We start from the raw sequence: 22,968 nt of genomic DNA on the forward strand, positions 1-22,968 counted from the left end.
AAAACAGATGGTGAAATCTTCTCTAACACACTAAGCTTTCTTCTTAAACACATTTTATTATAGAAATCTTCTGTAACACACTAGGCTTTATTCTTAAACACAAAGAAATCTTCTCTAATGCATTGCTACATTTACCTCCATATCCAGCTCCTGCATGTTAGGGTTGTGCACCAAGAACTTGAAGTTCTCCTCAAAGACAGGCTGATCAGTGTTCTTCTTCACCTGAGTCTGCTGTTTCTCCCCTCCCACACCCAGGGTCACGTAGGGAGAGGGCTCAGTCAGGTACTTACCACCTGAATTCTGGAAAACAGGTGCACAATTAAATTATACATATCATCATAAATCAGCAGTGGACTGCAGTCTTTAATCTTATCTCATGATTATCAATAATTTTAGACAATTGAAAATAAATGTTACAGCTAGAGTTAAAGATATTAATTTAAAAGCTTATAGGTGGTCCTGCTCAATCGGGCATTCAGCCTGATGATGCTCTTATTATAATAGTAAAAAGCAGTTTTTACAGAATTTTCATTCTAAAGCAAGTGATTTTCATCACCAAAAACTTATCTAAAACAAGATCTTGGAACCATGAACAATTTAAAAGAAGAAATTAGTTTCCTGTTACATAATAAACTATGACTACAATCTAATAATGAACCCTAATTGTATCAATTTTAGAAAAGAAACAAATGTCAATGAAAAAAATACACCTATTTAAATAAGTAAATAAAGCTCTTAAAGCTTCTTTAATTTATTTAAAAGACATATACTGACAGCTTTAACTTGCCAGAAAGTTTAAGTCTTACCGCTCTTGTGACCTTGAGAGGTCAGCTCAAAGGTGAAATCACCAAAATATGTTAATAAGGTCTTAGAGTGTCTCTCAAAGAACACTCAGGAATATATTTCACGTCTATTGACACAGAAGCACACAGATCATATATTAAGCTCTTAGCCACTAGCAACATGATAGTAAGAAAACTATAATTGGTGCTGTGTTGATCTTCATAAATCAAAGTTAAATTTATTATAAATAGGAAATAAATGATTAAATGATTACACACACACACACACACACACACACACACACACACACACACACTAAATTATAATGTGTTTATGTGCAGATACACATAACCCCACTTTAGGCCAGTTGTTAATAAAGAAATCATGATAGTACCACGTAGACAAAATACCACAGGTTCACATGACAGTGGACATGCAGATTAGCATAATAATATATATGTTACAAAACCCCTTTCCATGGGCTGACTACAAGCACAATAAAGTGACAACAACACAACATGTAGATTTGCTTCAGAGCCCCTTACCATACTATAACAACTACAATTTCTATTAATATATAGCATCATCTAGACTATATGTAGACATGGTGAAACTTCCAGCCCTTCGGTCAAGGACCACTAAAATATTTAGGAACTGTGTAAAAAGTATCAAGATAGTTCTGTTGACTGTCAGTCAATGGTCAAAAACAAGTCATTCTCAATCTGAATATTTAGACTGGTAGTTGTTCATCTGGAGTGATAAGATTTTGATCTCTGTTCCTGATAAATGACCGGCATTTCGACCAATATTTATTTCACCATGTCTGTATAATGAGTTTCAGAGAATACTGGAAATGGCATCAATACAGGATGCCCTTGATACTGGATATTGCAGAGGCAAGCTGAATACAGATGTGAGTTTCCAGAAATCTCTGAGGTCGCATTCACAAGGAAAGTTGATCTGTAGACTAACAGATCGACGTATCAAATACAGCTGATGCACTTGAAAGCTTATCGCGTTGTCTCCCCACAGAACCTATTCATTGTTTATTAGGGGGTTATGCAGCAAGCTTTCAAGTGGGTCAGCCATATTTGATCCGTGGATCTGTTAGTCCTGGATCAGCTTGTTCTGAATGCTCCTTAAAACTCATGGTGGTATATAAGCACACAGAAAGCACATATCACACTGCCCCATACCGTGGATTGACCACTGGCGCTATGTAAAAAACAGCTTCCCGAGGAACCCTGGGTATACACAAGTATTAGAACGATCAAAGAGTGGTCAGCGTAACAATCATGGTCATAACGTCAATCGTGAATCTTGAAAAAATTATTTTAAAAGATACAGACTGTTTTGTTATGTGGGGCTTTAGTTCTAATGTCATCTTATTTTAATTTCTTTTGAAAATAGCAGACCTACAGTCTACTTCAAATTCTTAGAAAGAAAATTTAGTATATCTCGTTTAGTTCTGAAATAAAGTGTAATGAAATAATGTGTCATGCAAGATGTGTGCCTTGTCTATGATTAGCTGAGTCAGACCTTTATTTTAACAATGTGTAAGGGAGGAAATTAATAACATTCAATATAATATTAATTATAAAAATTCCCAATTTTCAGCCTTTTTAAACCCTGAGCATGCACAAGTTTACCAATGACAGCATTCATTAGTTATTCAAATATAGTGTTTACTTTAGGAAGTTATAATGAGGAGTGAGAAAGATCTCATAACAGGGGGGATTAGATTATCATTGGTGGTGGGGGGTGGGGTGAATTACCGTCCCAAAATTAAAACCAATTGAAAACAGTTCTGTTAAAGCCATCCATGCTTACTGCAGGCCACACATGCCTTGACATGCGTGTTCAATAAAGATGTGATAAATATCTTACTGGTAGATTGTGGCAGGCATCCACTGTTACCATAAGGAAACATGAGGACAGGTGTTCTTCACTCCACGCCACTGTACACTGCTCAAGAGCCTGAAAAATAGGTCAAAGGTTAGCCACCAATATATATAGGTCAAGGGTCATTTGAACCATTCATAATTTCACAGTACCTAAAGGTTTTTATCATAGGATAAGAAACTACAAGCAGATGTAATATAAAACATGCATCAGGTGGAAAAAAGAAATAATAAATTTTTAATTTTCAGTGAGGCAATAACACATAGCAGAATAAAGTGAAACTGCAATAATTTTGCAGTTTTTTTTTTTATTTTTCAGTTAGAAGTCTACTGTTTTTGATGTTTTGATCCACCCAGCATACATAAATTCCTTGGTAGAGGACATACAAAGCATGCCATAGGAGCAGCTATTTCATGCTTTTTGTTTAAGTTTGAAAAGATAACACTGCAATATCCATTGTTGTTAGAAAAAACGTGGTCAACTATAAATAAAAGAGATAAAAAAAGACTGCTTTAATATGCAGTAAACCTTTTACTCCACTTGTTCTGTCAAATATGTCTAACTCATTCAAATCTTCCAAATGGCCGATGTTATTAGAATAGCAATAACTGGCTAAAGATAAAAAGTTGGCATTCTTCAACCTTCAAGGACCAAATTGAAGCTTTTTAAGAAAGGACAATGCAATAACTACACTGCACCAAAAGCTTTTCCTGTAGTCTCCCATAAGCAAGCTCTACCTTTTCTGAACTTGAAGATACCATACTTTGGGTGTTTTGGATTTGGCATAGTTATCTTTAATCCATTTTTACTGGGCCAAGGTTCCACAAAGAACTTGACATTTTCCCCCAAACATTTAAAGGTTCTGTTTCCAACCTGGCAATTTTTTGTTGCTAATATAACTTTATTCATTGTACTCAGTTATAATGCTTATTAACAAGTAATAAACATTAAAACAATGTCTATTAATAATAAAAAAACTGATACCATAAAATGCATTTAGTTGGCAAACTAAACAAAAACAAAGCTAAGGTTAAAATATAGTCCTAGTTCTCTGTGAAACACAAGGATATCCCCTTTCCTAATGGTTGTTCAATAGGTAATAGGTTATAAGTGAAAAAATAACCAAGTAAAAGAAAGATAATATCAGCAAAATATCTTATTGGGATAATAGAGTATAAAAAGAAAATGACTACATTACACAGTAATGCAAACAAAATGTAATTTAAAATACAACTTTATGAAATTAAAAATTTGGAGAAGCAAATAATATGATTAACTTAAAGAATATGTATAAATTTTCTTAAATGGTACAAATCGAGTGCAATAACAAACTGAAACTAAAAGATTCCCAAGAATCAGCTGAACCACATGTTGTAGTAAAATTAAAAGGCAAATAATACGTACTATTATTTAAAGGAATATGCATATGTTTCTTAAACATTACACGTTTGAAACAACAAACTGAAAGAACTCGTACTGATTCAAATATCAAAAGCAAAAAAAAAGCTGAAACCCTTAACAGACTGTTTTAGTCAAAATGGCATTCTTAAATTGAAGAAGCAAGATATTACAAAGGAACAATTAAATTGAAGAAGCAAGATATGACAAAGGAACAAGCAATACTGTATCAATGATAATTTGATACCATCAGGGAGTGTATAAATGAGTATAAGTAATGTAACAGTAACCAACTAGCTGCAAGAACACATCAACAATGAACATTGTTGACAGTTGACATTCCAAAGCCAGGGAGAACCATAAGTCATGAAAAGTCAACCAAACCCTAAAAAAAATAACTTACCACATCGTGATAAAACAATGCAGAATCAATGAAACAGCATCAGGGAAAAGGAAGAAAAACAAGAGAGATATAAAGACAGAAAATAAATCTATATCTAAGTAACAGAGAGCATAACAGAATGCCTGCTCAATGTAACTAAAGGTTCAACAAGTTGGTGCTCATGCAATCAAATAATTAAAGAGAAATAATATATAATTTTATCAATGAGGCTTACTACGAGTTAAGCAGCATATAAAATTACACATTTTTAAGAGAACTACTTTTAAATACTTTTCAATCTGAAAAACAATAGGACAAATATGCAACAATGTAGCAAACATAAACATCAGGGTGCAGATAAAGACAACCCCCTTCACCCCCCCCCCCCAAAAAAAAAAAAAAAAAAAAAAGATGTTATGTTCCAGTTCGTCTTTGTTATCAAATTGAATGCACAACTAAATATTGGAACATCAGAACATTGTGAAACATGAACCCTGACATGAACTCATACATCTAAAACCATGAATAGTAATATAATAAATATGATTACTAGTAATCTAACATGGTAGTGTCAAATAATCTATATCTGAAAACGCAAAATATTGTGAATTAATATTTAGATATTTGTCAGAATTTATCTCGGCATGAATGAAAAAAGTCAATTTGCACAACCAAAAAAAAAAATAATAAATAAATAATAATAATAATAATAAACAAATAAATAAATAAATAAATAAGTCCCTTTTGAAAACTCAAAATGGAAATCAGAACGAAAATTAAAATAAACAGACAGTATGTCAAATCATCATGAAACTATTGTTGAATTCATTTATATCAAATATAATAAGATTAAGTTTTCCTTATTATTGTAAATATTGCATCTAGAATGAAAAGGTGTCTCACTGATGGTCTTAAGAATAGCCTTCAAGAAATCTCAAATGGGGATAGCCGGAAAAGTTGCCACCAGGTGAAAGCACTGTGTTTTGATTAAAAAAGAATATCTATGACATTTTTTCGACAATCAATAATTGCAATTGTGTTTTTCTGGTTGTGCAAATAGTAGGTAGTAGGTTAGTAATTATAGTTATGTACCAAAATGTCAGGAATGAAGAATTTGAGCTGAAACGTTAGTATGGCCCAAGCAAGCTGGTAACATTTTGACTGATAATTCTCTTCAAAAGTCTGAAAAGAAACAAATTAAAACAGAAACACTGAACAGGAAAGGGATTAAATTTAAATAATTTCAAAACTTTTGAAAGAAAGATTATTTAAAAAAAAAGTTAAAAAATTCATCAACACAAGTTAGGTGATTGATAAACATCATAACTAAATTGTCTCTTTTAATTAAAGCAGAACAATATAATTGTGGATATCAATGTAAAAGGTACAAAGAAACCAAATCACTGAATAAGCATAGCCGACAGCTCTATATAAACTGTTACTGTATAGCAACTAGAACAATTAAACTATGTCAACTTTGAGAAAAAAATATTATTCTAGCCAAATAGGTGATTTTTTTGCCAAATCAAAAAAAAAAAAAAAAAAAAAAAAAAAAACTCTGGTAGTGTGGCAAAAAAAGTACTATATGTTTTCTTTATCAAATTTATAATTTGTTTTATTTACCAAAAATTTACAAATCTTACATGAATCCAATTGAATATTGATAAAAGACAATCTTGTATCATACAATATTAAATTGACTACATCACACTTATTCAGTGATATGGATTAAAACCTAGAACCAAACGAATCCTAGATTTATCTTACAGCATAGCACACGGGTACATCGTCATATGCTCTTCTGGACCGATATCGTTTGTTTTGCACTTCCTTTAATACATTAAGACATAGAGCAAAGGTAAGAGAAGAAAGGAAAAGAAAGCAGACAAACAGTCACTGTGTTTTCACAAGCAAGTACAGTGTGACTAGAAATATTAGTAAATGTATTAACAGTACTTAGGGATTAATCAATAGGATAGTTCTAATACAGGGTGGGAACTGGGCTATTAAAATATATCTTAAAGCCCTGAAAAACAAAATGATATTGTTAAGAGAGGTTAAAAACCATAAGACATCAATCACACAACATAATCAAATGTGGAGGAAAAAGTAACTACAATAATTTCAGAATTACTTCTCTGAAAAGCAAAAGACTGGGCGCAAAAAGTTGTCTCTTTTAAAACCATGCACTGTAATGTTTTATTGCATCTAAACAAAATGCTATACATGCCAGAGAGATGTTATTACATGCTAAAAAGAAATAATTTCAGTGATGTATTCCTACAACTATTCACTAAAAGGAAAGTAGAAACTCGATTATCTTCAAATAATTCACTACAGATATGCCAAGATGCCCCCCTCTCACCTAAATCTTGGTTATGATTATGTCTTTTTATTTGTCAGCTTGAAACAATGACTGTGGGGAAAAAATACATTTATCAGTATGCATCCAAAACAGTTTGAAATTCACTACATACAGTCCTACAACCTACCTTGTCTATATCATCAGGATTTGATGAGAGGTTCAGCCATGTCAGGCGCAGGTGAATCAAACCAGTGTCAACATTCTCCAGGGGGAGCCACTGAAACAAGACAAGCTTGAATAATCACGAGCAATATTTCACCCAATTATATCTGTATATTATAACCAAAACTCTTCAATGTTTTTTTAAGGGAGATCTATCAGTACAGCAGACAGGTATCAATTCAACCATCTTAAAGGGTCTGTTTTTTTTTTTGGATTAAAGGATCAACCAAATAAGAAAAGATTGCACACAGATCCATGATTTTACTACTGTGGCAGGAAAAAGGGGATGAAAATAATGCAAAGTGAATATTGTTTTATTTTTCACACTTAAGGGGCCCGCACACGGTGAGCATTCGGCGCGCGCCACTTGCGCTGCGCCAGATGCTCGCGCTCCTCAGCTCCCCGCAAACGATGTGCTCTTTGCTCAGCAGAGATGCCTCCCGGCCTGCCCCTATCGGACGCACCGCGAACTGTGCGATCATGTGATTAAGGAAACATTACATATTTAATTTTTTTTTTGAAAGTAATGGCAAATGGTGACCACGTTAATCAATCAGACTAACTATAACTGTGTACATTTTTGTTTACTTCACTGGAGGCTGACATTTTTCTTTGTTTCCGGCTACCGGCACATGCGCATTGTTGGCATGGCGTGAGCAATCGGCGCTTGCACCCCGCACACGCTGAGACATTTGCCTCAAGAGGCCAAAAATATCAAACACGTGAGATATTTTGCTCAACCGCGCGAGAGGCAAAAATCTCACAAAAATAGCCCTGCACACGATGAGAAAATGGCGCAGTGCAAGTGGCGCACGCCAAATGCTCACCATGTGCGGGCCCCTTTAGATGCCAGCTTATCATATTCAGGGGAGAAAAAAAAGGGGGGGGGGTGCTAGGTGGAGCTACAAGGATCAAGGAACAAACCTAAGCAAAAAAGATAAAATTATATTATAAAAAGTTGAACCTACTGAGTCCATGTGTCCCTTCTCGGCTACACTACTGATGTCCACACTTACACTGAAATGACACAGAACTCAACTGTGAAACCATGGTGACATGCATAATAATAATAATAATAATAATAATAATAATAATAATAATAATAATAATAATAATAATAATTAGAACAAGATTGGACATGCAGACGACCTATTTATATTGGTAAAGTGCTGCTCTCCCCATTCTTCATACACTTCTATTTGAAAACAACTGTAGACTCTCTCTCTCTCTCTCTCTCTCTCTCTCTCTCTCTCTCTCTCTCTCTCTCTCTCTCTATATATATATATATATACTGTGGCATGTGGAATACATGAGAAGAATAAATCGGTAAAGGTAGTGTATTAAAATGGTGATGTGAATGGATATAATGCTGTACACACTGGTGCAATATTGGTGAAACATACAAACACATGGAAAACAGAGACGAACACATCGGGTATAGGACATTGGTGACATGAGTGGGGTATAATTATACCATACACATTTAGTACAATATAACTGAAACAGGCATGCATGGGGAAAACACTGTATGTGTGTTATGCCACATGCTATGACATAACATTGATAAATACATAAATGACAGCTGTCTACAGCTTTTTTGTAGCTGAAACAAATACTTTACCATTATTTCTTTCATTTTTCCCTTTTGCCACTAATGATGTTAGCTAGCACAAACTGACATAAACACTAAAACAGATGAAAGCATGCTTAGAATGGTCACTAATGATCATAGTAACACTGACAGTAAATAGTCTAACAGAAGTGACCAACTGTTCCCTTAGAATTTCAAATCTTAATCATCTGGTCATTAAGACTACATACAGTTTTTATAACTTTCAGCTATTAGTTTGAAACTCTCAGTGCTTTCTAAACATTTCTCTTCAACATCTTTGGATGCTGACATAGCAAAGATGAAGCTTTGCTGTAGATTAATACACCAATGAAGCAGGTAATATATAATATTTACTTTTCTACACAATACACTATATACTATCTGGAATCTAAATCCAACCAGGGCTTCATTCCTTATTTAAAAATGTATGAATTTAAAACTAATATTGACATTATCATATAAAAATTATCTTAAATTATCACAGCCATTTGCCTGAACAAAAAGCACCTGACAAATTTGTCAATTGACTCAAATATGGAGTAGTAGTTTTAGAACTTTATGGAGGTTTTAAGAGCCTAGAAATGTATAGAAACTGAATCAGTGAACTGGTTATTTGAAGATATCTCACCTCAAACTTTCAAGTAAGTGTGCTAGATGCTGCTGGTCACTTGCAGATACATAGCTTTCACTTTCACTGGGATTATTAAAATCATATTATTATTCAAAGTGTTTTTGTAAAAAGAACAAAACATTTCAACCTTCACTTTCAGTGCTCCTCTGACTACAATTATTCACCATTATTAAAATAAGATCATTTATATGACCAGTGATAAATAAAAGGTATTATAACTTACATTGGCTAAAAGCATATGCTTGGTTTTAGTTTCACATTTTTCTCAATTTCCACAAATTTCTCTTGCAGACAAATTTTTAAAAAGACTGTGATGATCGCCAATAATTGTGAAAATGGTACAGTGCCCAATTCTACACCTAAAATTCATTTGTTAATAATTTTCATATCTGTAAGTTTACATATCTTCTTTCTCACTTGCTTAATGCCTATTACCTAACACACTACTCTTACTGCAACATCTCATTTTACTTCAAGATCTACAGAATTCATATCATCACACAAGTTATCATATAATACATTCTAGCAAGCTAGTATGCAAATTCTACAGTGCCAGCAGACCTTCAAGTTAAAAATCATTTCAAGAATTTTATACCACGGTATTAAATAGTCATTTGAGACTTTAACCTGAAATATTCTTTAATAAAAAGCCAAATAGGATTTCCAATTTGAAAAAAAAAAAAAAAAAAAAATGGAAGGGCATGGGGAAATTTTTTAAAACATGCATAATAATATTATATAACATATCATGCACAGTAAGTAAAAAACTGTGCAGCAACTGTGCCAAATGTTACCATGCACATTCAAGGTGAATAAAAAAATTCCTATCCCAAACCCAACTTGAATATAAGTTATTAACTTTAAAAAAATAAAATGATTAAACTAGCATCAACATTATATCTTATATTTCTTCTGCTTTTTTATCTTTTACAATTTCAATGAATGAATGAATAAATAAATAAATAAATAAATAAATAAATAAATAAATAAATAAATAAATAAATAAATAAATAAAATGATGATTTTATGATTAATCATTTGTTAAAATTCAGTAAGAATGGATACCTTTTACACATTTATCATCAAATTATGTATGCTATCAATATTTTGGTAATATAAAATGAAAAATCAACAATCAACAGTAAAAATATCAGTTAAAAACCATAACCAGTTACTAACTACATCATGAACTATATCCAATGCATTCAAATAAAGGGGATCTATATGATACATGCACATCAATAGCTGTAATACATGCCCATATATATATATATATCAATAACACTTATGCTAAGTTCAACACTGATATTTCTCAGCAAAACTAACATTGATGTTACAACAGAAATGTATTATATAAAGGATTTTTGTTGATAAAGTACTTGATAATATCCTCTTACCATCCCAACCTGTTATCCCTGGGTTACAAAACAGAAGCATATATATATAATATATTAATGCATTAAGAGATAAATGGATAAACCACACAGTGTCAAGATTCATAGATTCTTAGGAAAAGCACATAAACAAACATGGTGAAAGACTTGGAAGTAAATTTTGAAGCTAAGCTTTATGGAACAAATGCAGAAGAAAGAGCAGAGAATATCCACACGTTATTTCAAAAAATGTTTATTTTTTTATGTTAAATATTTCATTTTGCAAAAGCTGTAATGTTTACTTCCTATCTGGCTTAGAATTGACAAATTCACCATGTCTGTATATTATATAGGTATAAAAAGTATTTGCATTAGGGAAGATCACAGTGATATTTGCAAGCTCATGAATTAAATTGAAAATTGATAATTATTGGTGGGAAACTGCAATTGTATCAATTTGAAATTAGATTTCTGTATGTTCAGAAAAAAAGGGCATGTTTTTCATGATTTTTTTTTCTTTGAAGAAAACTGGATTCTCTATCTCTTCAAGGTATAAGAAGAGTAGATTACATTTCACAATAACAAGTTAAGAGCATATGAATTAACATGACACTTTTGGGGGTGAAATATAGTGACAGAAGAATATAATCTATTTTACAATTAATCATTTGTGAAAACATAAATTCCAGGCCTTCATTCTTCGTAAAAAAATGACATTCAATTTAATTCCAGTTACTATTTATGCCAACATATTTTGCAATTTACACAAATATCAATTAAAATCTGTATTACTAATCTACTTCATTAACAAGCTCAATATGCCAAAAGTTATGAAGAAAGCATTAGATGGGCAAACCTTGTAGATAACAATTCAAAATTCTGTGCAGAGCCATACAATGATGGCTATTCCACAAAAACCATACACTTGTGCACCATTTTACTATTACACACACACTTGCCTACCACAAATTCCATGCATTGGCATGTTGCATATGTTCGGCATATGTGCATGCATTTGCATAGTGAATACTTACATTCCTATCTTGTCATCCTTGTCCGGGTCCTTGTCATAGACTCTGACTTCCAGTATCTGACCCATACGCTGGTCAATGATGGCCTAAAAAAGAAAAACCAATTGAAAAAGAAGAAAAAATTCACAATAACCTTCAAACATTCTGGAGCATACCTACTTATTTCAATTTTTACTTCATGTGTGCTCATGCAGGCATAGACAACATATTTATAGAAATATACAAACTTTGTATGTTTAACATAGTTACTGTAGAGATAGAATGAGGTTGTCATGATGCTAAGAGCACAAGCAGGAATAACTTTATATACACTTCAATTCTTGTGATTATTACTTGAAATTTCCCTTAACAGTCTGCATATTGTTTAATATGTCATGCTGATTCACATTCCTGAAAGTCACTTATGCATTTCTTCATGTTTTTACAGCATTTTAATTCAATACATGACTTCTTTAAAAATTCATAGACTGCTTTACCTCAAAGAATTGGTTCCATGTTGGGTTGAGTTCATTATTTATCACTTTCGTCTTAAAATCTTGAGCACCAACTGTAAAGAAATAAAACTAAAACATTACACCTCAGAATAACAGGATAGGCCAGTGGGTTCTTTTTTTTTAAATACCATTTCAATATTAATACACCAATTTATTACTTGAAATATAATAATGGGGAAAAGAAGCTAAGGAGAGAGAGAGAGAGAGAGTTCTAACCTCTGAGCTTGCAGTATGGGTCAGATTTGCCCTTCCCTATGAACGCAATGTCAGCCTTCATCAGGTCTTTGGCACCAACAACATGGATACGGAGCACACCCTAAGTATTTGGATAGTGAAAATAAAATTATAAAGGCAAAATTATAAAAGCAAACTGTCAACAGAAAACTGTAAAAAATTGTATCTAAATACAAGAAGTTGAATTCAAGATTAAAAAAAAAAATTAAATTAAAAACAAAAATGAAGAAAACAAATCAACTAAAAATCATGTTAGTTTATTATACATACCAAAAAAAAAAAAAAAATGCTGCACTTTCAACTTACTTGTGGTAGTGGCTATTTGAGTAGGTTTGACTTACCTGTGGGAGAGGGTATTTGAGGAGGCTTGACTTACCTGTGGGAGAGGGTATTTAAGAAGGCTGATTTCAGCCTGTTGGCACAGCTGTATGGGGAGTTTATTTGGCAGTACCATCATAGCAGCTATTTGATCTCGAATGGCATGATGAAGGATACCACTGAAATCACAAAATTAAAAAAAAAAAAAAAACATTACTAAAATTTAGAATTCAAAAGAGTATATGTTTTCCTTTTTTCAGTTGTATTAATTTAGCAGAGAAAGGCTGAGTTAGAGAGGAAGCTTAAAGCAGTTGGGGCAAGAGTGACAGGATTGTGATAGAAGAATGAATTTGAGAGATCTTTAAGGTGACAAATTGATACTGTGTGTAAACTAACTAAAAGTGCACTCTATTAAACTTAAATCCTCTATTAAGTTGGACTGACATCGAGGTAATAACCAATGAATTCAAATCCATAATATTTTATTGTTATCATTAGGACTCTACTGTGAAAAATAGCTGTAATGAGCATTTAAGATCACACTGTAATTTTGATTTTCCTTTTTTTTTGATATTTTGGCAGCAATCTCTTGAATTGACTTAAATTGTTAACAATATTAACATTGTCTCTTTCCGTAGCAGTCAAAGGTACAAGCACAATGAGTTTATTGGGCATGCATGAGCCATTTAAGATAACAGCGGAGTGTAAGGGTCAAAAACCAAACTGGACAAAGAAACAAATTCAGTAACTACAATTGGGTTTTGGAGAAACAGTGTATATATCTTATACCGATAAATCTTAAGGATTTTGGTTACCATTCATATATTTCATCTTACAAACAATATGACACTTTTCCAAAGTTTATATGCTACTGAATCAGTGGCAAATCTTATTTCAGAATCTATCCTTGAGGTATAATACTTTCTTGGGATAAAATGCAATCAACCATAGTCATATCTTTGAAAGTGATTATCTTACGTGGACAAATTCCACTGGGATAACAATTATTGCCAGCAAATGCTCATTTGATTTACAAAAGATTGGAATAAAAGAGCTACTGAATCACAGAATTGCTAAAGCACTGTGCAGACTGGCGAGAATGCTTTTTCCGTAGTTCATAAATGAGAAAAACAAGTTGCTACCTTATATCAGATATATCTTCACTGAAACTAGAAATGAGAGTGTTAAAGAGAGAAAAAAAAAATGACAGTAGCAGATTAAGATGCATTGATTCATATTTCAAAATTATCTTCATGCTAAACTCTCTGTCCTCAACATCACATCCCATTTTCCTTTTAAAAATAGTTCATTTGAAAGGCCATTAACAGTTTCTGATTAAACCTTTCTCTTTGACTTTCACTGTTTATTCCATAAAGAAATGTGACTCTCTGACTCACAACAGTGATGCACTCGGTTTGTGTTATATTTGCATAACAACTTTTCATCAAACAGAAAAAAAGCTCCCTTCAAAATTCTGTAAAATTTTACACAAAATATGAATGCCAGCATAACTCTGAAATTCACTTTTTCATGTTATGATGTGCAAATCACAGCATTGTGTTAGATAAGAAAGAATTTAGAGTCTCAACGCAATCTTCCTTTCTACCATGACTCCTCTAACACAATGAAATAAAACTACCACCCACCTTAGACCAGGGATGTCCAGTGCATTGGCCACATTGGTCAAATTAAAATCTATCATCTGTAAAAAGGACTCATTTTAAATGTTGTATAAAAATTAAAAATTAAATCCACAGTTTTGTTTATCAATATGCAAGACTGAGTTAATTTGAGGTTGTTTTAAGCAAATATAATTATTTAATATTATATTTTTTTCCACAATCAACTTTAAATGGTTACTATCTGGATATAAATACACACAAATTTTTATCATGGTGGAGTTTGTGGTGTTAAAAAGTTTGTAAAAAAATCATAGCTCATTTCAACCAAGATTAACAAACCATTTTGCTAACTTCAAAACATCAGAATTGGCTCATCCAAAAGTTAATAAAATTCACACAAATTATAATTTTTTACTTAAAATTTACACCAGACTTAAGCAAAAGTCTCTCATGAAAAAAAAAAATGAAATTAAATGTGTGCTATCAATGATACTACGTATAAATAAATGAAATGAAATCTCATATAAAAGAAATATCTCCAAAATCAAGAGAACTGTACTCACAGGTCTGTTAAGGAAGAAGACAGTTATTCCCCCAATCATAGGCATGACACTTATCAATGGTTTAAAGACAATACGCAGGGTACCACGTAGCTGAGGACAGAAATTGATCATTATATTACACTCACAATATAATTTGGTCATTCTACTTTCTTTTTCCTATAATAAGACTAGTCACCCAACTTAAAATCTCCATCCTCGTCTCTGGAAGTCAGTGCCAATTTTTTAATAAGATGAACTTTAACAGTAATTCTGACATTTGCCAGGAATGGCTATGAAATATAGCATACTTCCCATGGTGGCTATATTTTGAGAAAAGTTCATTAGAAAAACATTAAAAGTTCATTAGAAAGACATGAAAACATAACATGCATAACTTTCTCTTACATTTTTATATACCTCATCATTAAAAAAATCATTTGGGATATATCTTTGACGTCTTGGCAATCAGATTGGACCTTCTCCATGAAGTTACCCAGTTTTTTTTCCCACTTTAAATTTTTAAACTTTTTATTCAGTCACTTTTTTTTTCATTTTCTCTGTATATTTACCTGCAGATCTTTAATTCCTGCCTGTATTCCTTTCACTTTCACCCTAATGTCCGAGTCACTGGCATAACTGAAATAAAAAAAAAATAAATAACATGTCAAAAAAGAAATTATTTCAGCAAGAACAAACTAGATATAAACCCTGTGTTTTTCCTTTTTTCCACATATATACATACATTATACAGACATACATTAAATAAAAAACCTCTGCATCTAAATTTTTTAATTGCCTAGTACACGTTTTCTCCTATCTTTCCAACGTTTTAACAAAATCTTTTAAAACTTCATTCATTTGGTATATTTCTATAGATGTCAGAATATGTTAAAGAGTAAAGATAACCCCAAGTTTCAGTTTACTGGAAACTAACCTAGAAACAGCAAAACTATGCCAGTATTCGCTGACGTATTTAGGCTAGTTAACAGTGCCTCTATTAAACTTGAGGCAGTCACAACTTCAAGTATATTTACAGCATACCGTTTTACTCTTACTATATATCAGACATTCATCTCAACTTTTTTCTAATAATTTCTACTCACAATATATCCATATCTAGCACAATTTCATCCCTACGGACATTTTCTGTGTAAACCTTGACTCCCCCGATTCTTGGAGCCTGAAGAAATTTTGAAAAATTATTAAATTTTATGTGAAATACACGTAGCCAAATTACAATCATGCTACCAGGTTACCAGTTAAATTATTTTAAGAATATTTAAGTAATTGCCACTGAACTTGCAGGCTCATGGCTGATATATTTTGGTTCAAACATATTAATTTCCATTTCAGTACATTTGGGAAAAAATGCAGTCTGTAAAACATATTATTAACCTGAATATTATATCATGAAAATATAATGATCCTGATTCCAGACTGACTTTATTTGTATAGTTTTTTTTATTGAATCTGAACAGCTGAGCTGCAACCTTAGATTAAAAATGGAACATCCTTGGGCAATTACAGAACCGATACCTCTATGCCAAGTACTTTAATGCCTCTAAAGATAATCTGGTGCAGAAAGTTTTTTTAAAATCCTTGGTCCAATATTTATGGAACAAAGTAATATAATAAATAGACAGGCTATATACAAAATACTTACAATATCCCCCATGTCAATTTTTTCAAATTTAAAAGACTTCAGTGATGGTGGCAGGTTGTTTATTATACTGGGTTCAATGGTGTTCCTAAGTAAGTCGTCTGTATATTTCCCAACAAATGGCCAAATCTGCCGTATCATCTAAACAGAAAACAAAAGAAAGCTTAAATATGGACGGATGGATGGATGATAAATAAATAAATAAATAAATAAATAAATAAATAAATAAAATTGCAGGAAGGGAAGAGGCACCTAAACGCACCAGATCGAAATTAATTTCAATATCCACTTCAAGACTTTGATATTTGTTTATAGTTTGAATTAGGTGATGCAGTTCAATATAATGAAAGAGAAGCCAGAATATCAGAACAAATGCGATGGTTTTAAGCAGCCATCATCATGAATCTGGCACAAGCTTTAATGAGATGACGTTAGCAGAACCCCAATCAGCTGAAATATTCCGTATGCTATTTATGTTGTCTCCCAGCCAGACCAAAATTCCACATCTTTTCTCTCTCTGATAACTATACTAATACCTTATTCAACCACTCTGCTCTCTCCACATCTGGGAAAAACACCTAAAAATAGAAAGAAAAAATATTTTCACCAACATGCCACGACATCCTGACAGCAGCTACTGCTGCTGTGTGCTCCTAAGGTTTTCACTGGAATTTCAGTTTTTAATTAATGAAAAGTAGGACTGTGCACATGTTTGTACATACTTCTGGTTCACATGAATAACTTTTTGTGCAAAATAGTTCAATTTAGGGTTTAAATTTGGAAGATTCTCTTTTATTAATATCATAATAGTTGGGTAATTTCATATGAATGAACTCTTCTGTATGTTGTTCACAAACTGGTGGGGTTATAAAAAGGAATATAACACATCATATATTGGGATTGATGAGTCAAATCTCATGGTAAATCATTTAAACTTAATACTGAAACTTCATAATTACCAAAATAGAAGTGACTCAAGCCTTGTTTTTATAAAAAAAAAAAAAGCAAGCAACACACACACACACACACACACACACACACACACAAAAAAAAAGAGACTGTCAAAGTAAGATAAATATGAATCGTATACCTCTTAAATTGCTCCTCCATACATAAGACACCGGGTAATAAGGGGTTAAGAAAATTTGTACTGAAGATAGTGATGACCTCTCGAGGACAACTGTTAAACTAACAGTGATAACAGTGATAACCTCACGTCTATTGTCTTAAACCAGAAGAATGCACTTCAATAAATGCCAGCATACTATCAGTTAAAGTCACACCAATTACCTCTAGAATAATATTTAGGTATTTGGAATGTGCCATATTATTATTTCAGTATATTCACAGAGACCAATTTCTGAACAATGAAAAATTTGATCCTCTTTATGGCTGTTGTATTTTTTCAATCTTTGGTATTTACCGTCTAAAATAGAGGTTTTATCAATAATAATAAAAAAATTATAACTGAAATTGAGTTCCCTATAACATTTTCTTTTATTGTCATATCAAATTCATGTATACCTCAAATCTCATGCCATGCGTGTTTGTGCATGCACGTATTTGTGGCTACTCGATATTCATCATTGATTGTATACTAAATCAAACCAATGATTTTGGATCAGGTTATATTTTTCAGTTTTTTTTTTCAGCTGCAGCAGCATGATCTCTTGCTTAGGAGTGATGTAAGAGGCATTATGGTGCTTTGTGTGCCTGATCAATATCACTTCTGTCAGAAAAAAATGCAGATTACTATCATGGTCAATATTCAAGCTTTAACTAAGTACAGGTTCACTAGAATTTTAAGTTCAGCTTAGAACTCTTGAAATTTACAGTCCTAACAACAAGTGGAGAAAAAAACAAAATAATATATTCTACCCAGAACACTAGGGTTATATCCTAAAATTTTCCTACTCCTCATTTTCTCTAACATTTTTACTTTTTCCAAATGTATCATTTTCAGAGACTCAAAAAAAAAAAAAAAAAAAGAAAAGAAAAAAAATCTGATAATAAGCCAGGTATCTTTTCAAAACACTTGAATCAACATTTTTTTTTTTTTGAGTAAATTTTCAAGTCATGATGCTCAAATTTATTACACAATTATTTTTTTCGCCGACACTGCAGCCAAGCATATCCGCAGGACAAAGATTTACTAGTAATCTAACATTTTGTTAACTGTTGCCATTTCAACCACACATACAACTTGATACAAGGTAGGTTGAGACCTCAAATCCCATTTAATGCTCTACAGGTAACATTATCAAACCATTACCATTAAACGTACATACAGGTATGACACTTTAGTAGGACCACTATAATACTATCCTATATTACAACTCCCTATGCCTTTCACCTCTTTAAGACTAGGTCATAGTTAACCAACAGCACACTATTATGTGATGTAGAGTAAGTTCTTTGGTTCGGATTATCATCACCATATCAACTACACAGGTATATTGACATAATATTGCTCCAGGTATACAAATCATTTAATGTATTATAGGAGTGTGCACAAACTACAAAACTTCACAACCTTGAATTCAAGGGTGAAAATGTGATATGGCTTATTTTGTAGCTTCTTGTTATTTGTTTGTCGATCCATTTGTTCATTTTCGTTTCTAATGAAATTTGAATACTTACCCTGGTATATTAAACCGTATACACCGTGTTTATCTTGAGATAAAAAAAAAAAAATTGGTTACAGTAGAATTTTAAGCACAAGGCAGTATTAAATTCCACTTTCTTTTCTACTTTAATTTTTTTTCAAATGAATAAGCCATGCCATAAGCCACATTATATATAAATAAAAAAATTATAAAAAATAACGGGGGGTACTAAGGAGTCGATTAACCTTTCAACATCAAATTATAGATTAACTCTGCTGGAATTGCCTCAGGTGAATCTGACATATGTCACAGTTGGACAAATGATATATACATAATACTAATTTAATATAAACAGAAGAAGGGTCAGACAGACAGACAATTTTGCAAATGTTCTGGTAAAAAAGCAATTTTGTACAATGCAGTGAATGTAGCCACATATGCTGAGCTAAGACAACTGTACAGAAACCTATTGTGTGGTTTATCTCAATCATCAATCTAGAAACCAATTGAGATGTTTAAGAGCCTCATATCAATAAAGCAACAGCGCATGTGTTCCCTGTAATATAGTTGAATTGATGTTTGTTTACATCATGTTGAATAATACAGTGCCCTTATTATGTATACGCTGAATCATAACGCGGGGCTGCTTGACATATTGAAACATGTATACTAGTACATGATTTACCTGTGCTGAGGTTGCAGGTGACAGGAACCTAGATACTGTAATAAATAAATAAAGAGAACCACCTTCAACTGGTCATGACCCCCATTTTTGTCCCAATTTCACCTCCACCCATCACAGTGAACAGGTATTTTTTTATGGTCACCAAGTGACAAGGGCATTTTTAAAAGGAATGCAAAGGAATACTTTAACAAGGCTGAAACTAGGCACCAACAGCAGCTGGTATAGATATACTACAAATATGAGTGAAGAGTTCTGATAAATCTTGGTTTCATATTGATTAAATACATATATGTAGTTTACAGAATCAAACCCATAATAATTTTGGTCTTGACTGTTCATTGCCATCTTAGTCTGGGTTGACTATGGAATTGTAAACTTTGCAAAAAATACTAATCACATTTTCATTAGGCAGTAAGTGTAAAATATTTCACTATTTTTGTTAAAGCTGTACTCGGTTTAACATTTTCTTTGGCTGAATCCTTTCCAGTCATTTACTAGTATCTGAAAAGAAATTACTAGCAGCCCAGAAAAAGGCCTGTCCAACTTACCATAAGTAAGTTTGACATCAATTACCTTGCAATTTCCCATTAGTGTTGATAATTGCAAGAGCTGTCAAAAAAAAAAAAAAAAGATGAAAACTCAAAAAAAGAAAAATAAATTCTTTTAGTCTTGTTCAATAGATATCCCTTACTAGTACTAGTAAATCCATACCAGTATTTAATAATGGCAAAACTATATCAATACGAAAGCTTGTAAGTTTTTGCCTTCAGACAGCATCAAGGTTGCCTATAAATCAACAACCACAGACAACATGTAGTAATTGGCAGTCCAGGAAACTTTAGGATATTTTGGGGAAATGTTGAGAAAGGTCAGACAAAATGGTATAATACCAGTTGCTGCACAGAAAACCAATGCTGCCAACCAATTCCTTGCCTCTTTATCTGTTTAATTTTCTTTTAAGTACTATAATTATTATTTTCATCTTCACATTTTAGTAAACTTCACCCTTTTGAATTTTATTTTAAATAAATCACTGTTATCACTTTTACTGTTATTATAGTCATTATTATCATTACTATTGATTTTAAACATCTGAGCCATTGGCACAACCCTATATATATACTCAGTTCTGAGAAAAGTACTTATAGCACCCAAGCCTAGCCAAATCTTTACTAAACAGCTTCTTTAAAGAGGAAGGTTAAATCTGATCAAAGTGAGAGAAGAGATAACAACTATCCCACCTGTTTTGTTTATTTTTACCTGACAGCTCTTGCTACTACCTACCTGGCCACAGTGGTTCACTTATGTTCTTATATAATATATGTACAGCACAGTGGATAAATGAGTGGTCAACATAGGGGGTTATTTCTGGAAAACTATTGATTTATGAAAGAAACACATTGAAAAGAAAGATGCATGGCTGTAAAATAACTTGAACGTACGGGTATACACAAAGTGATAGCTGGCAGAGATGTAAATCATATGTGCTTGTGTCAGGATATTTTCAGTTCACCTGTTTGGGAAATTTTATATCCAATGCAAGTCTCAATTAAATGTTTGATTGCTATTTCCCCCCCTTTAAATTTATGTTGCAGTCTGCAATATTTTATGTCTGCATTGCGAGTATGAATTAAACTTTTTTCTTGTTTACCTTCAAATATATAAACTGTAGCCAAGGATATAAATTTATGCTTGCATTAAGCAAAACAGATACCTACACCCGAGTCTGCAAATGATGGTACTTTATGCAAAACTCAAGCTGCATAATATTTTTCTTAATATTAATCAGTAATCACGCATTATATTGACTCAGTGTAACCACCAGCAACTTTACCATGTGATACATTACGTCATTCCACATTTTGCTTGCCATGCATATGATGGCCATAACCATGAAAATAATAGTGACAAAATTATTTTTTCCTATATGTTAGTTTTATGCAGCTAGAAGTCTGTCAATGTTTAGGACTTTTATTATCATTTAGAACAGAATAATATACAAATAAATTCCAATTTATGTTGTGATTCTATACTTGATCATATTACTGGTACTCACATTTATTTCCATTCAAGATTGCTTTTTTATTTTTAAATGACAATGTTCATTTTATTTCTGTACAGGAATCACTGGACCCTTATTTATTTATAGATGCATATACTCGCCACACGTTCACTTTGCACTGCTCCATAATATTCACAAGTACTAAAAATTCAATTAACTCTTAGTGTTGCACTTTCAGTTGACAAACACCTTGCAATTGTCACCATTAGGATACGATCCCAACTTCTTTAGGGCAAACAGTACACTACAAATAATATGTTTCTTAGTTTGCATGGTGTCACATTGATAATAAAACTATTAGCAGTACTTTTAGTGGTATTTCAAATAATAAGGGCATCTGAAAATGATAGTACATGTACTACATACCCATGAAGGCAAATCTTCGACTCTTGCCAATATTTCATCCTTCTCATTCTTCGCTGAAAACTGGGCGATCTCAGTCTGGAGCTTTTTTCTCCTCTGGTATGTCTCATTCCACATAAAGATGAAGAGACCGAGGAGGATCCAACTGACGCTGAAGTCGAAATAGCCCATTATCCAGACGAGTAGGAGGAGGGCGACCAGTTTCAAATACCGCACCACCAACTGCAAGATCGTCGTGTCTCCCTTCGCTGGGGGTGGAGGTGCAACCTGCGACTGGTTATCAGCCATGCCTACGTTTTGGTAACTGCAACCAGAGAAAAATATTGTATTTTCATCAAAATTCAAGGATAACCTTGTAGTTGTAGCCGGTTTTCTTGGTGCTCCATTTCTCTTTGACCTCGGACGAGTTGAACAAAGATAGGGTGGAACCTGATATAAGTTAAATAGTTTTTATTCAGTGTATGTCATTCAAACTTAAAGTAAGGACAAAAAGTAAAGAGTCAAAAAGATTGGCTAATATATATGTGTGTGTATCCCCTTCCAATAAACTTTATTCTTGATCGGAATTACGATACTTGATAGATCTGTCGTACCTAGATTTGCCACTTTCATTCCCACCGCAATGGACTCTTCTGGACTGTTCTAAAGTATCCACTTACAGCAAATAAAGTCGTAAAACATGAAAATCTGTAAAAAAGATATTTGTATTTTAACCTCATTTGCTTTCACAAGAAGCAAGAGTG

At 32.6% G+C, this 22,968-nt stretch overlaps 1 protein-coding gene across 9 annotated transcripts in view; it reads right to left on the reverse strand.

Moving 5' to 3' along the window:
* The window catches only part of LOC106159962 (extended synaptotagmin-2-like), a 35,923-nt gene extending 13,284 nt beyond the window's left edge, over window positions 1-22,639 (reverse strand). For 3 of the 9 annotated variants that reach the window (XM_087016457.1, XM_087016465.1, XM_087016463.1), the window contains exons 1-17: window positions 22,229-22,639; window positions 17,046-17,087; window positions 16,513-16,650; window positions 15,953-16,029; window positions 15,419-15,485; window positions 14,871-14,960; window positions 14,332-14,387; window positions 12,744-12,864; window positions 12,350-12,449; window positions 12,116-12,186; window positions 11,643-11,725; window positions 10,633-10,650; window positions 7,961-8,009; window positions 6,958-7,047; window positions 2,671-2,760; window positions 1,980-2,027; window positions 136-300 (exon numbers count right to left, since the gene is read on the reverse strand). In XM_087016457.1, coding sequence (XP_086872583.1) covers window positions 136-300; window positions 1,980-2,027; window positions 2,671-2,760; window positions 6,958-7,047; window positions 7,961-8,009; window positions 10,633-10,650; window positions 11,643-11,725; window positions 12,116-12,186; window positions 12,350-12,449; window positions 12,744-12,864; window positions 14,332-14,387; window positions 14,871-14,960; window positions 15,419-15,485; window positions 15,953-16,029; window positions 16,513-16,650; window positions 17,046-17,087; window positions 22,229-22,513 — 1,590 coding nt within the window. In that variant the 5' untranslated portion in view covers window positions 22,514-22,639. The remainder of the gene's footprint in view (window positions 1-135; window positions 301-1,979; window positions 2,028-2,670; window positions 2,761-6,957; window positions 7,048-7,960; window positions 8,010-10,632; window positions 10,651-11,642; window positions 11,726-12,115; window positions 12,187-12,349; window positions 12,450-12,743; window positions 12,865-14,331; window positions 14,388-14,870; window positions 14,961-15,418; window positions 15,486-15,952; window positions 16,030-16,512; window positions 16,651-17,045; window positions 17,088-22,228) is intronic. The other 6 variants (XM_087016458.1, XM_087016464.1, XM_087016460.1 and 3 more) reach the window with 6 other exon arrangements.
* Window positions 22,640-22,968: the final 329 nt, after the last annotated feature.

The sequence above is a fragment of the Lingula anatina genome, chromosome 7 (genome assembly GCF_051362555.1).
Source record: "Lingula anatina isolate TDL-2025a chromosome 7, LinAna3.0, whole genome shotgun sequence".
NCBI lineage: Eukaryota > Metazoa > Brachiopoda > Lingulata > Lingulida > Lingulidae > Lingula > Lingula anatina.